This window comes from Miniopterus schreibersii (assembly GCF_964146895.1).
Source record: "Miniopterus schreibersii genome assembly, chromosome: 12".
Taxonomy (NCBI): domain Eukaryota; kingdom Metazoa; phylum Chordata; class Mammalia; order Chiroptera; family Miniopteridae; genus Miniopterus; species Miniopterus schreibersii.
The window spans coordinates 47760792-47778474 of NC_138112.1; the positions used below are offsets into that span (position 1 = coordinate 47760792).

The 17683-nt window shown below is 39.5% G+C and overlaps 1 protein-coding gene across 1 annotated transcript in view; it reads right to left on the minus strand.

Moving 5' to 3' along the window:
• Nucleotides 1–5174: 5174 nt before the first annotated feature.
• The window catches only part of TSG101 (tumor susceptibility 101), a 39544-nt gene continuing 27035 nt past the window's right edge, over nt 5175–17683 (minus strand). The window contains exons 8-10 of the mRNA XM_081153350.1: nt 8388–8590; nt 6869–7108; nt 5175–5516 (exon numbers count right to left, since the gene is read on the minus strand). Coding sequence (XP_081009476.1) covers nt 5427–5516; nt 6869–7108; nt 8388–8590 — 533 coding nt within the window. The 3' untranslated portion in view covers nt 5175–5426. The remainder of the gene's footprint in view (nt 5517–6868; nt 7109–8387; nt 8591–17683) is intronic.

Below are 17683 nucleotides of genomic sequence, written 5' to 3' on the forward strand. Positions count from 1 at the left end.
GATATCCAACTTTCAATTTAGAAACCTGGATTGCATTTCTTTCCAATTCATTCAGTGAACTACTATTATTCTTGCTGTGTTATGGTTATAAAGTCAATATGACATGAGTTCTGCCCTCAGCTATCTCAGAGTGAGTATTTAAGGTACATCAACTAATTGATTATTAATGCATGCTTGATAACAGTCAATTGGCAGCTCCCTCTTTGTGTCCAATCTAGGAGTAAATGTGCTTCTTTGATTTATATATACAAATATATATACATATACATATAATATGTAACATATATTTCCTGATTTCACAGAAAATTAAGGCAGCTGTAGGAAATATCAGTGAAACAAAAACTGAGAAATCAGGACCAAGGTAATTTACAAATTATACTAGACCAGTGGGAAAAGTTAGAAGGCAGCTGTGCAGGCCCTGAAGACTTGCATGGCTCTAGTGCAGGTGCACCCATTTGCTAAGCGCGTCACAGTTCACCCTGTTATTTTTGTTATTGTAATAGCTTTCATTCTAGTCATCTACTACTGAACATTAGTTTCCTATTATTTTGTTCTTTTGCCTTTTAAAAAAAAACACTTTCCTTGAATGCACAAAATATGGTCATGAGTGAGAGTTTAGGTAGGATGGGGGAAAGGAGAATCTTTTGTGGATTTTGCCTTTTTTAAAAGGCTCCTCTTTGTACACCAAATTAAAAATTCATTTTAGGAAATCCTGGCAGAGAATGAAAAGCTGTAAATTATAGTTTTTACAGTGAATATTCTAGGAAGTACAACTACTCTACTTGATGTTTTCTCAGCGGGGGCAATATTGCCCCAAGAGGGTGAAAATTGGCGTGAGAGTGAAAATCTTAGATATTTCAAGGGTTTGGCTCTCTAAAGCTCAACCCTATCAGATGAAATCTTATTACTTAATATTCAATTTCATGAGGTGAGGGGAACTGAACAATGAGGGGAAATTATCTAAAAAAGCTCTTGAGGAAGAAATAATGAAAAAAAAAAGTTGATAAACACTCCCTACATTTTATAAAATTGTCAAATATGTATTATGTATTACGATTCACAAGTGAGTTAGAAAAACAGTTAATTAGGTAGAACGTGGCAGAAGAGGTGGTGGAAATCTTGGTTCATTACAGATTAAGGGATAAGAGGGGAATTTTGGATTCTACACTTACATAATGAATTGAGTTTTCCCTTCCACTTGTAGAAATGGTTATCATCACTGCACTGATCAAATTCTTAGGGTTTCATATCTTATTTTAAAATCCTTGTTGCAGGCCCTGGCCAGGTAGCGCAGTTGGTTAGAGTGTCGAACCAAAGTTGCAGGTTCAAGCTCCAGTCAGGGTACATACAAGAAGCAACCAGTGAATGTATAACAAGTAGAACAACAAATCCATGTTTCTCTCTTTCTCTCTCTCTCTCTAAAATCAATTTAAAAAAATTAACAAAAAATCCCCATCGCATAGAGGGTTTAAAATGTTTTATTTTTTTCTACTTCAGCTCACATTTGTGGGTGGTAAAAAGTAGCCCTGAGGTCTCTCTCTCCTACAGCCCTGGTGAAAAATTCCCAGTCAAGTGTCAACAGCTCTTATTGGCTACATCCAAAGTTTGGTTAGAAATAGCTTTACTTGGGCTCTCTGGTGAATGGGTTCTGGGAAAGCAGTACTCTGTTTTTCCTTACCCGAGGATATTTTTTCCATTGCTTTTCAGAGAGTAGAAGGGAGAAAGAGAGAAACATCAATGGGAGAGAGACATCGATCGGTTGCCTCCTGGGCAGGGATTGAGCCTGCAACTGAGGTACGTGCCCTTGGCAGGAATCAAAACCTGGACCCTTCAGTCCGCAGCCGATGCTCTCACCACTGAGCCAAACTGGCCAGGGCAGCAGTGCTTCTTTTGATAGCGAGGCCCGCTAGTTTAATGTACCTGCTGCACCTCCTGCGGTTGGAGTCCAAGGAGCCTCTTTGAAGATCGCCGGCTACAGACACGTCAACCTGCCAATTGTGCACAGGTGACTGGTAGCAGGCACAGGTGCAGTGCCTCAAAGCCAAGATTTTGAGGTGCAGTGCCTCAAAACCAAGATTTCCACCTCTTCTGCCACGTTCTACCTAATTAACTTTTTCTAACTCACTTGTGAATTGTAATACATAATACATATTTGACAATTTTATAAAATGTAGGGAGTGTTTATCAACTTTTTTTTTTCATTATTTCTTCCTCAAGAGCTTTTTTAGATAATTTCCCCTCATTGTTCAGTTCCCCTCACCTCATGAAATTGAAGCCTCTATCTTCATGCCTGTGCCAGGTGTGCTAGGCCCCCATAAGCTGAGTGTGGCTTATGCAGCTTCCATAATAAACTGTTTTCCTCCTCGGACCTCAGCCAGCTTTCCTTCATTCTCTACCTCCCCAGTGAGTGGCCATAAGCTGGGCAGCCTGAGTCCTGCAGACCAGCCAGAGAGTGGATGCAGCAGGAGAGAATTTCTTTGCCTGGGGAAGACTCTGGGTCCCTTCCGGGCAGCATGCACCCCCTCGAGGGGCTGGCCCTTTTCTCGTGTGTGGCCAGAGGTATCTTGTGTCTAGTTGTACTTGGCCTTGGGCCTCCGGACCCTGGGCCTGTGGACTCTGGGCTTGATTCTGGAGCTGACAACTGGGGGAGGGGGAGAACGAGGGTGGGAGGGGAGGGAGAACCTTCCGAACAGTAGCCTCATCTTTGCTGAAGCAACCCCTTTTCCTTCCTTCATTCCCTCTTAATTGTACACACCTTCCTCCTCCTCCCCCCTTTGGTTTGCCTCCTGGATGCTGGGTTGCTGGCCAGAAGCTACCCAGCTTCTTTGACTGTCAACTTTGTCATTTCCTGTTGTGTCTGAAGCACCTCCTTCCCCACTGGCGCCCAGGAGTTCTCTACGGACCAATTCCTAATGTGGAAGTGGCTTTGCAGTTTTTCTGTCAGGTTTCTAAGATGGAGACGGTCAAGTATGAACTGAAGAATTTCACTTCAGAAGAGGCCATTCATCTCCATAAGATCTCCATTATAGGAAGTGGATCAGTTGGTATGGCCTGTTCAGTCAGCCTCTCATTAAAAGTAAGTCATGTCTTTGTGCCATAGGGTTAACTGTTTCCTTGGTTGGGGGTAAGGCCACCGCATATGGTTGTGCAGGTTGTGTCCAGTTCAAGGGTTGAGTGGGGCCCTATCTGGCCAGGCTATGAAAATTTTTTTATGGAGTGAACCTACTGTGTTTCTGCACAATAGGCTATGCAAAGTAGCAACAAAAAAGTTTTAAATTATTTCTATGGGTAGATATTGTTGGCATTGTGGTATAGCTGGAGATTGGATAAAGAACCATGCCCCTCCCCCCCAAAACCCCATAAGGTTTACCAGTTTTAATTTAGATAAATCTTTAAAAAAAAACAACACATCATTTTAGACGAGAACAGTTTCTGACATGAATTTTTTCTGCTCAGTGGATATCTTAAGTAGCCTGGAAGTTGAGTGTGCATTTCCCAAAAACCGTATTAGAAGCGGCTACAACCTGGACATTACCCATTTTCATTTCCTGATTGGGCAGGATTGGTATCCACTCTGAAAGCTGTCATGGGTTGATCCTTGGAGAGCAGGGGGACTCAAGTGGTAAGCCTAAAAGCACCATTGAGCCACACATTCTCTGAAACATGTCTAGGCTATATTGATCATAAAGCTATTTAGTCATAAAGTAAAATAGCTTCTGGGTGGAGAGAAAGGACTTTTATTGCACCCTAAGCCCTTTTGTTAGTTAATTAATTTTTATAATCTACCAGAAATACAAATTTGAAAAATTTGATGATGTTCCTATAATACTATATATGTGTGGTTAAGATTATAATCACAGCCCTAAGTAACAAGATGTAGTTTATATTTAACTAGGGTCGGTCTAGTTCAGAAAAGTAACATGAATTCGTCGTATTAAGTGAAGATGAGGGGTAATATGGTCATAGCAGTCCTTTTTTTCTTAGTTTCTTCTGGCTAAAAACCCTTGAAATTCACCTAATATAAACCCTGGCTATGGAAAAGGAATTGAAGTGATAAAAGTTAACACTTATCTATAGTTGAAAGTTCAAAACCATCACTTTGTTTGGAGAATCTCACCAAGATTATAGAATTGTAGGCCCCATCCCTGGAGATTTTGATTCAGCAGATTTAAGGTGGAACTTGGACATCTGAATTTTTCTGATAGTTCTGCTGAACATTCCAAGTTGAAAACCACTCAGGGCAATTATAACACTTTGCTAATGTTTTTTAAAAAAATCCTGTTATATAATGCCATGCATTAAGTAGATTTTTGGGGGTATTTCTTTGTTAGTTCTGGGTGGAGTGAACGTTGCTGAAGGATTGAACTCAGATATGGGAACTGATAAAGATCCAGGTAAGGTAAGGTACTAGTTTTTTGTATTTTCAGTACCTTGAAAGTTAGCCTGAACTCTGCCAGAAGGATGAGATTAGGTTCCCTAAATATATGTAATGTTTTCCCTTATTTTTCTTTCATTGGGACTTCACTTTTGTGTGATCATATTCACCAGATTATATATTCTTAAGCAGTGATGTACGAGTCTCTCGGTGTTTACCACCGAGGAGGCACTTACTATCGACTGACAATATATTAAACTGCTGCTATATAGACTTTACTGTTAGTGGTAAAATTGATTTTATATTAATTTCTGGATTTCTGTACCTTATCTTAAATAATCAACTCCTCTAACAAATTTCTAGGAGTAGACTGCCTGGCTCCCTAAATATCTTAAAAACATCTCAAATCAGAATGTTTCTTTATAACCTCATGAAACCTTCTAAGCTCTCTCACTTTGATAGAGAAGATTCTGTTCTACTAGATGAGCTCTGCAGGACAATACAGCTCACTTGGTGGTTACAAACAGAACCACTTGCAAGGAAGATGGACTTCAAATGACAATAAAATAGTACATTGCACCTTCCTCCTCAATTGTGGCCAGACCATCTTGCCTAGTTAATGTACATTCATAGGTATGTAGCTTGGGCACTTGCCACTTTCTTCTTGAGAAACAGTCATGGTTTGTTCAGTTAGGCCTAGAAAGGAAACAAATCTAGGTAGGGACCAGTAAGAGGGTATCACCCAGGACTTAAGGTTTCATGGATTTTTTTCCTAAAGATTTTCAGTAAGGAAGAGAACAAGTATGCAACAAATTTTATTTAGCATAGTCAGTCCCAACATTCAGCACAAAAAGTTTACAGAGGATAGAAAGTGCATTAATAAAAGCCAGTCTTTACCAAAAGAAAACAGAAAATATATTATTGATTCAAAATATTTTACACTTGAATGATAAACTGCAATAACTTATTCTGGGCACCTACTGATCAGAGAAAGAAAGAGAAGAAAAGAATGCTTTAAGAAGAGTTCAATCTCCAGCTGGTATCGGAGAATTCAGTAGAGGTCACTGAGACCAGCAGTCTTTCTTGCTTTTTGCATTAGTGCCCTCAGCTGGAACTGTTTACGGGACAGAAGACGTACATGCTGGGAGAGGGGAAAAAGTTTCAACAGTTTAGAATGGCTTTGGCCCAGGCATGAAGTATCAGACAGTCTGTAACCTAAATGGGATCTAAGAATCCTAAACTCCTATCAGTCTTCCTTTGAAACCAATACTTCATTACATGTGGCTTTTTAAACTCAACTAGATTCAAGCTGGTAAGTTGTGTTAAGGAAAGTAGTCTTCTGAGACCGTATAAAGATTTCTCACACTCACACTCACACACACACACACACACACTCTCTCTCTCTCTCTCTCTGTCTCTCTGTCTCTCTCTCTCTCACGCTTTCTCATTTCATAAGAGAAGCACCAGATTGCAGGATCTGGCTCAGGAATTTGAGCTACATCTTGACACTATCAAGATGCCAGGGAAATTCGTACTGTAATTCTAACAAAAGTTACAAAAAACCTTTGATAACTGACTGTCCTCACTTGGCTAGGAAGGGCAAATATGAGCAGCACAAGGCCCACTTTTGTCTAGCAAACAGCATGCCTCTCTTGCCTTCTCTTCATGTGCATCTGCCCCTCAGCTAAGCCACCTAAGCATGGGACAGTGTATAGAAGGGAGTCCCCTCTTGGTCTCTTGTTTATACCTAGCCATTCATGTGCTTGTACAAGATTCAAGAGTGGTTTGGCCCCTCACTCAGTGAGATAGGCAAGGTCAGCAACTGACCTGACTAGCCTCGCATGTACGTGGAAGTACCAACAGCAGCTGAATTGAATATCCAAAGGGTGGCTACTGCTCTTCTCAAAACCATGCCACTTATCACCCAACAAAGAGCAGTAGCCAGGTCTGGCTTACAGGATCTCTTCTTCATGTCTTTAAGCATTAAGCCTGAAACAACCTTCATTCAGAGGGCTTTAGTAACAGCAGGGCAGCCCAAAACTTTCAGGGCTGTTTGACCTGGAAAAACAGGTCTAAAACTATGTGACTAAGAAAATTATCAAAAAAACACAATGGGGGTGGGGTGCAGTCAGTGATCTCAATTTAGATGGTATGACCTGAAAGAACCAATGGAAATCTGGGTGCACCTCTTGACCCACCCACACACAGTATTAAGATAGAATTGCATTCAGCTGAATGCTGTGCTGGGGGGGGAGGGGGAGATGGGGCGACAACTGCAGTCACTAGCCCACTTTTCTTTCTCTACTCAGATGGATCCTCAGCCCTCTGTAGGTGAGAAGACACTGCTCACAGCTATATATCTCACTTGCTCTCTTTTGGGAAGATGAGGAATTATAACCCCCACCGTCCAGAAAAACCCTCTTGGTTTGTGTTTTTTAAGATCACTGCCTCTAAAACTTCCCAAATCCTGGCAGCAGAGTGAGGAAGACATACCTTTAAGAAGACATCCAGGTCTATTACTCCCCGCCTCAAGGCTTCTCCCAGGTAAAAGATAGTGTCTTCAATAGCATTTTCCTCTGCGTACAGGTTTAGGATCTGTTTATATAGTGGGGCTGTGGGAATGATAACTTCATCAATGTCGTTGTTTTCAGATTGATTTTCCATTTTCTCCAGAGCAGAGCTGAGTTCTTCATCCTTCTTTCTCAAAAGTTCTATGTTTTTATCAACCTCAGCCTGAAAACAGAACAGTCCAAGCATGATGACTTTATATTAATTGTACATAATTATCTGCTTGTCAGACATCTACAACTCAACTTCACAGAAACAGATTTGCGAGTAAAAAAAGCAATGTTTAAACAACCCATGGATGAGATTAATGTTTCAAACAGCACATTGGTCAAAGGTAGAGGAAAAGATGTGACCAGGTATGCCGAGTGAGAACAGGATAATGCTGCAAGTACCTGAGCCGAACCCTTTCAGTGACATTGATAATCTTGTCACAACTGACATATAATATTTCCAAATTAAAACATCAGACATTTTCTAGCCCGAGGTTCCTTACATGAAAATCACAAAAAGAGTTCTTTCAAAGTGGGCATCTACCACAAAAGAATAACTCTTCCCCGGGCTATTGAGGGTTCAACACATAAAACCCTACACACCTGAACATGAGTCACAAGATATCACAGGTGGTAGCTGCAGACTGAATTGTACTGGCGTCACTCCCCCGAACTTTTGAAAATAGCCAGCTACTGGGAAGCTCACTTTACACTAGATCATTTTATAAGACTAATGCGCACATCACTTTCCCCAAAGCCCTCAAACATTCAATAACTCTTAACCCTTTCATCAAAAATGCAAATTTATTGGAATGAATTCTCCCTCACAAGAATGAGAGCGGAGAGTGAAGCTAGCACTCAAATTATGCTGGTGCCTCTACTTCATCATGAAGTCACAGGGCTGACTTATACTGACTATTCAGGGCACAGCAGCCTGATCAAGTGTAAGGAAGCTTAAGAACTAAAGGTTGCAAACTCTGTATTTATCTCTTAGGTGATCCATATATCTTTGAATTATTAAGTTAGAGGGGCTCAATGAAGATACTTTAAATATAGCTCAAACAACACCTGGAAACAATATAAAGAACTGACTCTGAAATCTGCACCAGGGTCTGTAGGTCTTTATCATGGCTAAGAGCTCTCTAAAATTCTTACTTCCAGATAACTGGCAAAATCAAGCACTCAAAAAACAGCCCTCCTTCGGTCAAAATATCATCCCCTGGGGTGAAGGTGTAAGCAAAAATGCTCTAAATACCATCCACCTTCCAATCAAAGATCAAAGACAGGCTCCATTTTAAACAAAGCTATAGAGAAGCTATATTCAAATACTTAAAGACCTATAATTTTCTGAACTCTGACTATACCCCACAATGCCCAGTGTAACAAGGTAACAGAGCACTTTGCCCTGCCTACAATTCAATCTAAAAGTCGCGACTATTCAATGAGTTACTTACTACTTCTTGATCTAAACGGGTAACCATCTCTTCCAGTTTCTGGTGACCTTTTTTCAGGTCTTCTTCTGTTCGTTTCAAGGCATTGAGCTCTGCCTGGGCGCGATCCATTTCCTCCTTCATCCGCCATCTCAGTTTGTCACTGACTGCTGAGATGAGAGAAGCTCGGATGGTGTCCTCACTGATTGTGCCATCCCTACTGGGACCTGCAGAAGAAAAAGACAAAAAAGTACTTATTTCCCAAGTCCTTTTCTTTCTTTCACAGGAACCTTCAAAAACAGTACGAAGTATGAGCTGATACCTTCAAAATAGGAGGAAAGAAAAATTATGTTAAATGTTACAATTTCATAAAAAATAACATTAAAATTTGAGTTGACTGAGAAAAACTTTTGAGAGAAAACTAATTCATGTTTTTACCCACTTTCTCTACAGCCTCAACAATCATTTATCAATGAAGCAGAGGCTATTCCTACAGATTACAATTCCTAAGTCTCCAACAAATGGAACAACACATTTATACCAAGGAAAAACATTCGATTTAGGCCAAGTCCATTCTCAGGCCTCACTGCTAAGCTGAAAGAGAAAGAACCCACTTGAGAGGCCTGTAAAAGGACTGAGACTGGGAAGAATTTCCCTAAACTAATGTACAGGTTAATAAAGCTTCACTTCTGCAAGGTTTTTACTACTTTACTCACTTTTTCTATTCTGTTTTTGTTCTGTTTCTCTGGTTAAGCTCTGTTCTTTGCTAAGGAAAGGCCCATTTATTCACCTCTTTTCCTAACTCCAAACTTCGGGTAATCTTTGAAACTATTTTTTCTAGTTCTTACCCCTCTGAGTTCTAGTCAAGTTTTAGCTACCATCACTCTAATCCATGCACATTCTTAATTGCTGTGATATCGCTCCTCTAGTTAATGAAAACTGGCTTTTAGGAGGTAAAGAAAAAAACTTGCTCCTTTTATGTATAAAGTGGAGATATAGACACAGTATATAAACAGATATACAGTATAATCTATGGTTCACAGGGGTGGGTATAACTAAGAAAAAACTGTCTAAAAAGGCTCCTGAGGTTAAGAAACACGGCTATAATCCATCTGTAATTCTTGTTTTTACCAGAAATTTTGTTGCTATTGTAAACTTCTACTTGCTGGCCTTGTAATCGCATCCCATCTCATTACTAAAGTTATGGTCTACATTTGCTACTTAAGTTATGCTAATTAAAAACTGACAGGCAAACTACTACTACTTTTTTTTTAAAAGGTAAACTTCTTGAAGGGCCTGCAAATAACTTGGGTGCTCTAACTACCTGCTAGATGATACTGCTCTTTTCCATAACCAGCTCTACCTCTCCATTAACAAACTCTAGTCATTCTAAACTTAACAAAAAGTTTAATTCTTGAATATTAGATTCTACTTTATCTCTATTATTAAATATGGTTAAAACTAATCCCCACAAATGATTTTTCTTCTATTAACCATAGTCATTCCCTAAACACCAGTACAACAAATAGAATCTGCTTTCTTAACAGTTCTTACTGTATTTATCAGTTTAAAAACACACTTTTCCAAAGGAAGGGACTGTATAATCCTCATTAAGAATGATTTCCTAAAACCAGCAGAATCAGCTGTCTTCTAGGAAAAGTCCTGGAGCAAAATGACCTGAAGGCACCAGATGGTTAGAGTCCTTAGGATGTGCTCTTTTGGAATGAACCTGCCTTTCTTTCACATTGTGCTGGGATGCAGAAGGTAATTATTAAAATTGCTTACAAATACACATGAGCTGCAAAATAAATTAGGTAAAATTAAATCAAATGAAAGATCTGAGCAATACCTCTACTGCCTGAAAATCAAAAGACAACTTCTAAAACTCTTTTATCTTGAAGGGGTGTGTATTAGAAAGGGTGTCGAAAAGTGAATAGAGTGTGATATTTATTTAACATCACAGATTTCAAAACTATCACTGTTACCATTTACTCAATTCTGCCTGAGTAGCTACCAAAATTCAGTGCCAAGTCCTTCTGGAGTCAGATTCTCTAAAGATACTATTCCTATACCCAATGACAGCCAAATTTTTACCAGGAAATATTATAATTCAATCACCGAATTGCTTTGGTTTGCTATTTTTGTCAGGGACGTGAAAATTGATTTACAGTTTTGATTTCTCAAAAAAAAAATGCAAAAGATTAGAAAACATGCAAACTGCAATTAAATCTGAGAAGATTTTATTCTAACAACTTAAAATTAATACAGGGTGGGATAAACATTAAGTTGTTTCTGTAACAACCCACCCTTTTGGATATACAAACCAGAGTTAAGTTTCCAACCTATTCTCTATTGCAAACCCCCCCACAAAAACCTTACAGTGTAGGAATCACTGACAATTCCAGTTTGTAAAATGAGTGGTAGCCCATCTGATGTTTAGATAAGCACATACCTCCTGTTCCAGTGCTCCATATTGCCCTTCTCATCTTCAAATTACACTATCAGGCATGAAGTATTTGGCAGAGCCTAATCTTTTAAAAACATACCTTTTCTGGGAGAGATTAAAGATGGCGGCGGACTGAGTGGAGGCTACAATGACCCTCTCCCAGGACCAAACTGGAATTACAACTAAAACATAGAAAAACCATCCTGAATAATCAACTGCAACTGAAGATGAGCTGGAGAGAACCCTCGTAACCAAGGACGAAAAATGGAGACCACACAGAGACTGGAAGTGTGGAGGTACAAGAAGGCTGGCTGGGCTCCCACAGGCAGCATCTGAAGGTCCAGAGGGATATCTCAGCTGTGGGGGGTTCCCACTGAGGACTCTGGGGTCTAAACCCCAGGCTGGGCTTCCCTGCCAAGAGCATCAGAACTGAGAAAGGTGCCCACATAACATCTGGCTGTGAAAAGCAGCCAGCTCTCTGCCTGCCAGGGAGAGACGGCTGGAAATGCAGGCACCCTCTTTTTTTAAAAAATATGTCTTTATTGATTTCAGAGAGAGGAAAGGAGAAGAAGAGAGAGAGAAACATCAATGATGAGTCATTGATCGGCAGCATCCTGCACACCCCTGACTGGGGACCCAGCCTACAAGCCGGGCATGTGCCCTGACCGGGAATGGAACCATGCTTGCCTAGATCCTAGGTCGATGCTCAACTGCTGAGTCATGCCTGGCCAGGCAGGCACCCTCTTAAAAGAGTCAACGCACAATGTTTTGTGTGCATCTACTCACTTTGGGCTCTGGTGGAAGCAGAGGACCAGAGCTGTGTGAGGAGAATCTAGGGTTGTGGGCTCCGAAGATGGAGCTCAGAGGGCACCCCTCTGGATTCTTGTGCCAAGTCATTCCCCCAGACTGCAGAGGCAGACATTTACCTTCCAAGCAGCTTTTGCCTGAGGGGGAAGCAATTGCCCCAACCTGCTGGAAAACCTCTCTGCCTACCCCCTGGAGTTTCTACTGCCTGAGGCTCATTAAGAGACTGATAACAATCACCTGCACCACCCTGTGGAGTTTCTACTGCCTGAAGCTCATTAAGAGAATCAGATGAATAAACCTGCAGGTAGAGGCAGACCTCAGAGAGCTTTGAGTCTTTGCCTGATCTGCTTCTGGACCCAGGCCTTGGAAAATCACACTTTGGTATACATCTGGGTCCTGTCCAAATGCACCAAGCCCCAACAAAGGGGTCTTCAAGCCATGGGTGGTTCATAGCTCCAAACAGGGTACTCAAGGCCAGTCACAAACAGCGCCTGACATTGGCCTGCACCAGAGACTATACAAAACGACTGAGTGTCCTAGCAGATCTACCTAATACATAGAAACAAACCCCAAAAAGACAGCCAAAATGGGGAGACAAAAAAACAAGCCTCAAATGAAAGAACATGAATTCTCTAGATGAAGAGCTAAGTGAAATGGAGATAAGCAATCTCTCAGATACAGAGTTCAGAATACTGATTGTAAGGACAATGAGAAAAGATATGGAAACTATGCAGGAAATTAAGAATGACACAGCAAAAATAAAGAATACACTGGGAGGAATAAACAGCAAATTAAAGGAAGCTGAAGACTTTATCAGTGAATTAGAAGACAGGGTAGAAAAAAAATCACTTTATCAGAGACCAGAAAGAAAAAACAATTAAAAAATAGAACAGTCTAAGGAAGCTGTGGGCAAATATGAAATGTAACAATATTTGCATGACAGGAGTGCCAGAAGGGAAAGAGAATAAGCAAGGGAGAATTTCTTTGAAGAAATAATGGCAGAAAACTTCCCTAACCTGGTGAAGGAAAAAGTCACACAAGTTCAGGAGGCATAGAGAGTCCCAAGAAAGAAAAATACAAAGAGGTGCACACCCAGACACATCATAGTTAAAATGCCAAAAATTCAAGGCAAAGAATGTTAAGGCAGCAAGAGAAAAGCAATCTGTTACCTACAAGGGAGCTCCCATAAGGTTGTCAGCTGACTTCTCGTAAAAACATACATTTTTCTTTTTTGCACTCAGGTATTTTTAAAAGTTCTAACAAAATAAATTGGTCCTGTGTAGCAAATAATTTACCTTACCCAAAGGAAGGGTCTGTCCTTTGCCCTCAGCTCCTAGGGGTGATCTCTAGCCCTTGGAATGTCCTGCTTTGTTTACGTGGGGGGGGGGGGGTTCGGCCACACCAGATAGTCTAAACAATGTGATTTATAATAGGGGCTTTGGGCCATGCAGTCACAACTCAACCTCTGGTGGGACTGGAGATTATGGGTCAGACATGGGCAGCCTCATGTCTATATGACCAAGCCCCAGTAAAAACTCTGGACATCAAGGCTTGGGAAAGCTTCCTTGGTTGCCAATACTCTACACATAATGACTCCACTGGGAGAGGACAACTAAAACCTCATTCTTGGAACTTTCGCTTCCCTTAGTAGCCAATTTTAATCCTTTAGCTGTAATAAGCCTAACTCTGAATATAACAGCTTTGAGTAAGTTCTGTGAGTCCTAGAGAATTATCAGCCCTGAGGGTGGTCTTAGGGACCCCCAAAGTTGCAACTGGTATCAGAAGTGAGGGTGGGCTTATGGACTTCCCAAACTTTACAGGTCCTTAGCTGAGGGCATTTTCTTACCTAATCAGGAATTTTGACATACATGGCAATTTATAGAGTAAGTCAGTCTACCACAAATGAGGATGTGTGAAAAGGTAACATCCTTCCTTATTTACTAAGTATACATAAGAGAGCACACCAGAGAGTTAACTCTTATTTCATGAGGATCTTTCAAAGGCTCAATATGACTTAGACTTAGCTGTTCATTTAGCCCGAATCAAAATATCTAGTTTCTTATATTGAACTAATTTATTAAATCCTAAAAGAGCAAAAAGACTAATTTCTACAAGAGCTTAGGATTTTGTGCGCAAAGAGTGATTTACAAAATAATGACTAGTGAAGATGATATCTCGAGTCCCTATTTTATAAGGATGCATTAAAGAATTTTAAAATTTGTTTCTAAAAGAACTTGTCTTACTACATCCTATATGAAACTTTATGGCTCCTGTGAGATAGGAAAATCCTCCCAGATGTTAGGGAATCAAACAATATGAATATGGTTAGGCATTCAAATAAGTGGTCAGTATGTGGCAGTTAAAGTATTCCACTTATCTGTGTATAAGTTATCTTACAGCTAGCCTGGACTTTTCACACATAAACACAACACATTTTGTTAAAAATTATTACATAAAAATGGATCAAGTTATACTTAAGCTACAGTTTCAGATCTCCATTTTTAAAAACATACATTTAAATCCTGGAATTTACATTGTTTTTCTCTTATATGTTAAGGCAAATGCTACCACATAGCACCAAATAAGTCTTTTCAAACACATCTCCAGCTAAAGCCATTAACACTCAAAATGGGAACCAAACTGAGGCAGCAGTTGTCTGGTTTTCTGTAAAGGTCACAGTTCATCTGAAGCGGCTAGAAATGCCAAGATAGACCCAGTCCTTTCCTCTCTCACACACAGACCTTTTTATACAGCATATTTGAATATTTTAAATCTATCTGTTTTCTAAAAAGAATTATAATTAAGATCTGAAATGTAAATACCAAAAAAGAAAACCCACATTAATACTCAAAATTCAATGAACTTTGATACTTTAAGAGACTGTTTATATAAACAACAACAACAGAAAATATGGTGGAAGATTCTCATCATCATCTGGGTCACTTCTCAAACAAAACAATTTTTTTTCTTAAACACCTTAAGAGAAATTTTAATATTCTTTATTTTAATTGATTTTAGAGGGATGGAGGGGAGAGGGAAAGAGAGCGAGCGAGTGAGACATTGGTTATTTATGCATTCATTAGTTGATTCTGTATGTGCCCTGATGGGGAATCAAACCCACAACCCAACTGAGCCACCCGGACAGGGAATTTTCATATCTCTATACCTGCTAGAATGAACCCTAGATTAAGAGTTGGTGCCTAACCCACATACCTCAAAGGTCCCCACACACTGACCTTTACCCATGCAGAGTAGGATTTCACAAGTGCCCTTCTACAATTCCAGTAGCAATTGAAAAGGCAACACAGATTCTGAGAAACAGTCCTAAGCAAAAACCTCATTTAAATGCCAGGATCCGATCACTAGACTTAATCCTTAGGAAATAAGACAATTTTTCTACTATTGGGAAACCAATACTCTACCCAATGGACATGATAGTTCAATGAATAATTTAGGCCAGTATCTTCGAAGTGCACTAAGCACACAGTACTGATTTAAAACAATCTTTAAACACTTAAGACAATTAGTTTTTTTATCTTTTAACAGTACTTACTAATGATCACTACTTCCTATAATTTAACTACAAGTTAACTACATAAACAGTAACTTTCCTGACCTCACCTCTAACCAGCAAAAGTGAATCCCTTGCCCAGCATTTTTACTTAGGATCTTACTCACTCAGACCCACATAATGGTCTCTGGTCTGGCATTTACACTACAGAGCAAACTATGGAGGCTAAGCAATCCCAAGCAGTAGCTTACTGACCCATCCACTCAGAAACTGGATTAAGCCCATATTTCCTTTAAAAATAAAATCGAAAAATAGGTCAATCTCTGAAATAGGAACATTTCACACAACTATACATGTAATTCTGATTCATGCTACTAAGCTCAAACCAGGCAAATTCATTAAGCTGCTTACGAAAGGCTTTTATTTATAGTCTATGAATATGTACGCTTCTGAAACTACTTGCCAGGCTCTGTGCAGGCTACAGAAACTTCTTTCAAAGAAAGCAGGGGCTCCCTCAATTTATCTTTTTAAACACTATCAGAATTTAAAACTTAGCTTTTTAAATCATTAAAATATATATATATATAGATTTCAGAGAGAGGAAGGGAGAGGGAGAGAGAAAGAAACATCAATGACACGAGAGTCCTCATTGACTGGCTGTCTCCTGCATGCCCCTGACTGGGATCGAGCCTGCAACTCAGGCACGTGTCCTGACCGGGAATTGAACCCCGATATCCTGGATCCTAGGGTGATGCTCAACTGCTGAGCCACACCCAACTAGGCTAAAACTTAACTTTTTAGTTAAGTCCCAGAAAGTTTCTATAACCACAATGAAAAAGTTTATAGAAGGCCATCGGTAGGTTTATGTTTCTTAAAAATAAACACACAGCACAAAGAAATATTTAAATTACATTTAAAAATCAAGTTTTCAAAAGTGGAGGAACCTTATTAAAACTGGATCTAAAAGTAATAACTACTTCAAAAAAGAAATGATGTACAAAATCATTCATTCAACTGTCATAATCATAAAAGATGGCAGGCGTAAGCACAAAAACCGATTAATCTGAAAGACAGTAAAATCCATCCTTAAAAAATGGGTAAGAATCAGAGTTATTTCCTTAAAATTATTTTGTGAAAGAATAATTTAAGAATCTACAGTGTTAGAGGTATCCTACTGGAATAACAGGAAGCCAAAAGAATTAGCTTCTCCCTCCTTTCACGTGTTGATTAAAAAACAACTAAAACCCCATTATTAAATTACATGAAGGCTTTTTTTTAAGCTTTCAAAAATTTATCATCATTGTTTTGGATCACTGTGACAGGTAAGGTTTTAACATTTAGCACAGCAAGCCCTTGCATGTTTGCACTTATAACTTACTGACTGCCCAGGATTGGAAGAAAGTGCTACTTACCCTGAAGATGAGTTAGGCATTCCCAAAGGAAGGGTGTCAAAGACTGGAGATGAGATGCCCAAACCCACACACAAGCAAGTGTGCACTAGTCCACCCACATGAGCCAGGTGCCATATCCTGGAAGGACAATTTCTGTAAGCCGAACTCATTAATCCAGGACGGCCACAGAAGGATGAACAGTATCGGACAAGACAGTCAAGAAAGCTTGCCATGTTTACCAGCTTCTATCCTCAAAAGAATGTTACTCAACAGGAGGCTTTCTTACTTTTCTTCAGTGTTTCTTTGCTCTTTGTCTAATTATTAAATATAGAACAACAAATGGAAAATACAGACAAGAGATCATTCAGTTGCAGGATTTATAGGGTTTTCCACTCTGACACTTTAAATAAGACTTTAATAAAGGTAAAACCAAGTGTTCAAATGTCTGTTGATAATACCCTTCCAAATATACTGTTTCTAATCCTTGTTTCTGATTGAGTTTAGACACAAAATCTTCAAATGACATCATTAAACTCTGAGGTTGAGATATATATACAGTACTTAGGAAGATTTTCCAAGAGAAATTCTGTATACGGCACTGGCTTTAATTCTAGGGGTTATCATTCTTAATTTTCTAGTAAAGAATGGAGACCAGATTGTCTCCTGTTGGGTGTGTCGTACCATATGACAAGTCAGTAATTAAGGCTGTACCTTTTAGTTATTTTGGACAAAATTACATTAATTATATTAAACTCAAACATCATTCCACATAAAATGGTGCAGGTGTTTTACTGTGGACCTTGCTTGAGTACAATTCTTTGTCCAAAATGATCACAGATGAGGTATTCATATATCCTAGGTGCCAGGAGGGTCATCAATTGAATATATATTTCCCAAAGCATCTTGCCTGATAGCTCTCAACCAATGACTGTCCTAAAAGATGACAAGAAAAAAAAAATCCGTAAATAAATAAAAGTGGGATAAGCACCCATTCTTCCATGTTACTATTATTAAACTATAACCAACCAAAAATCATACTGTGTGTATGTTAAAGGCCTAAAGTCTAGGATCCAGAATTAGAAGTCAACTACAATAATCTACATAGCCTCCTGAAATAAATCAACCGTCAAGAGAGAACTTCCATACTGTGCTGAGATCGGGATTA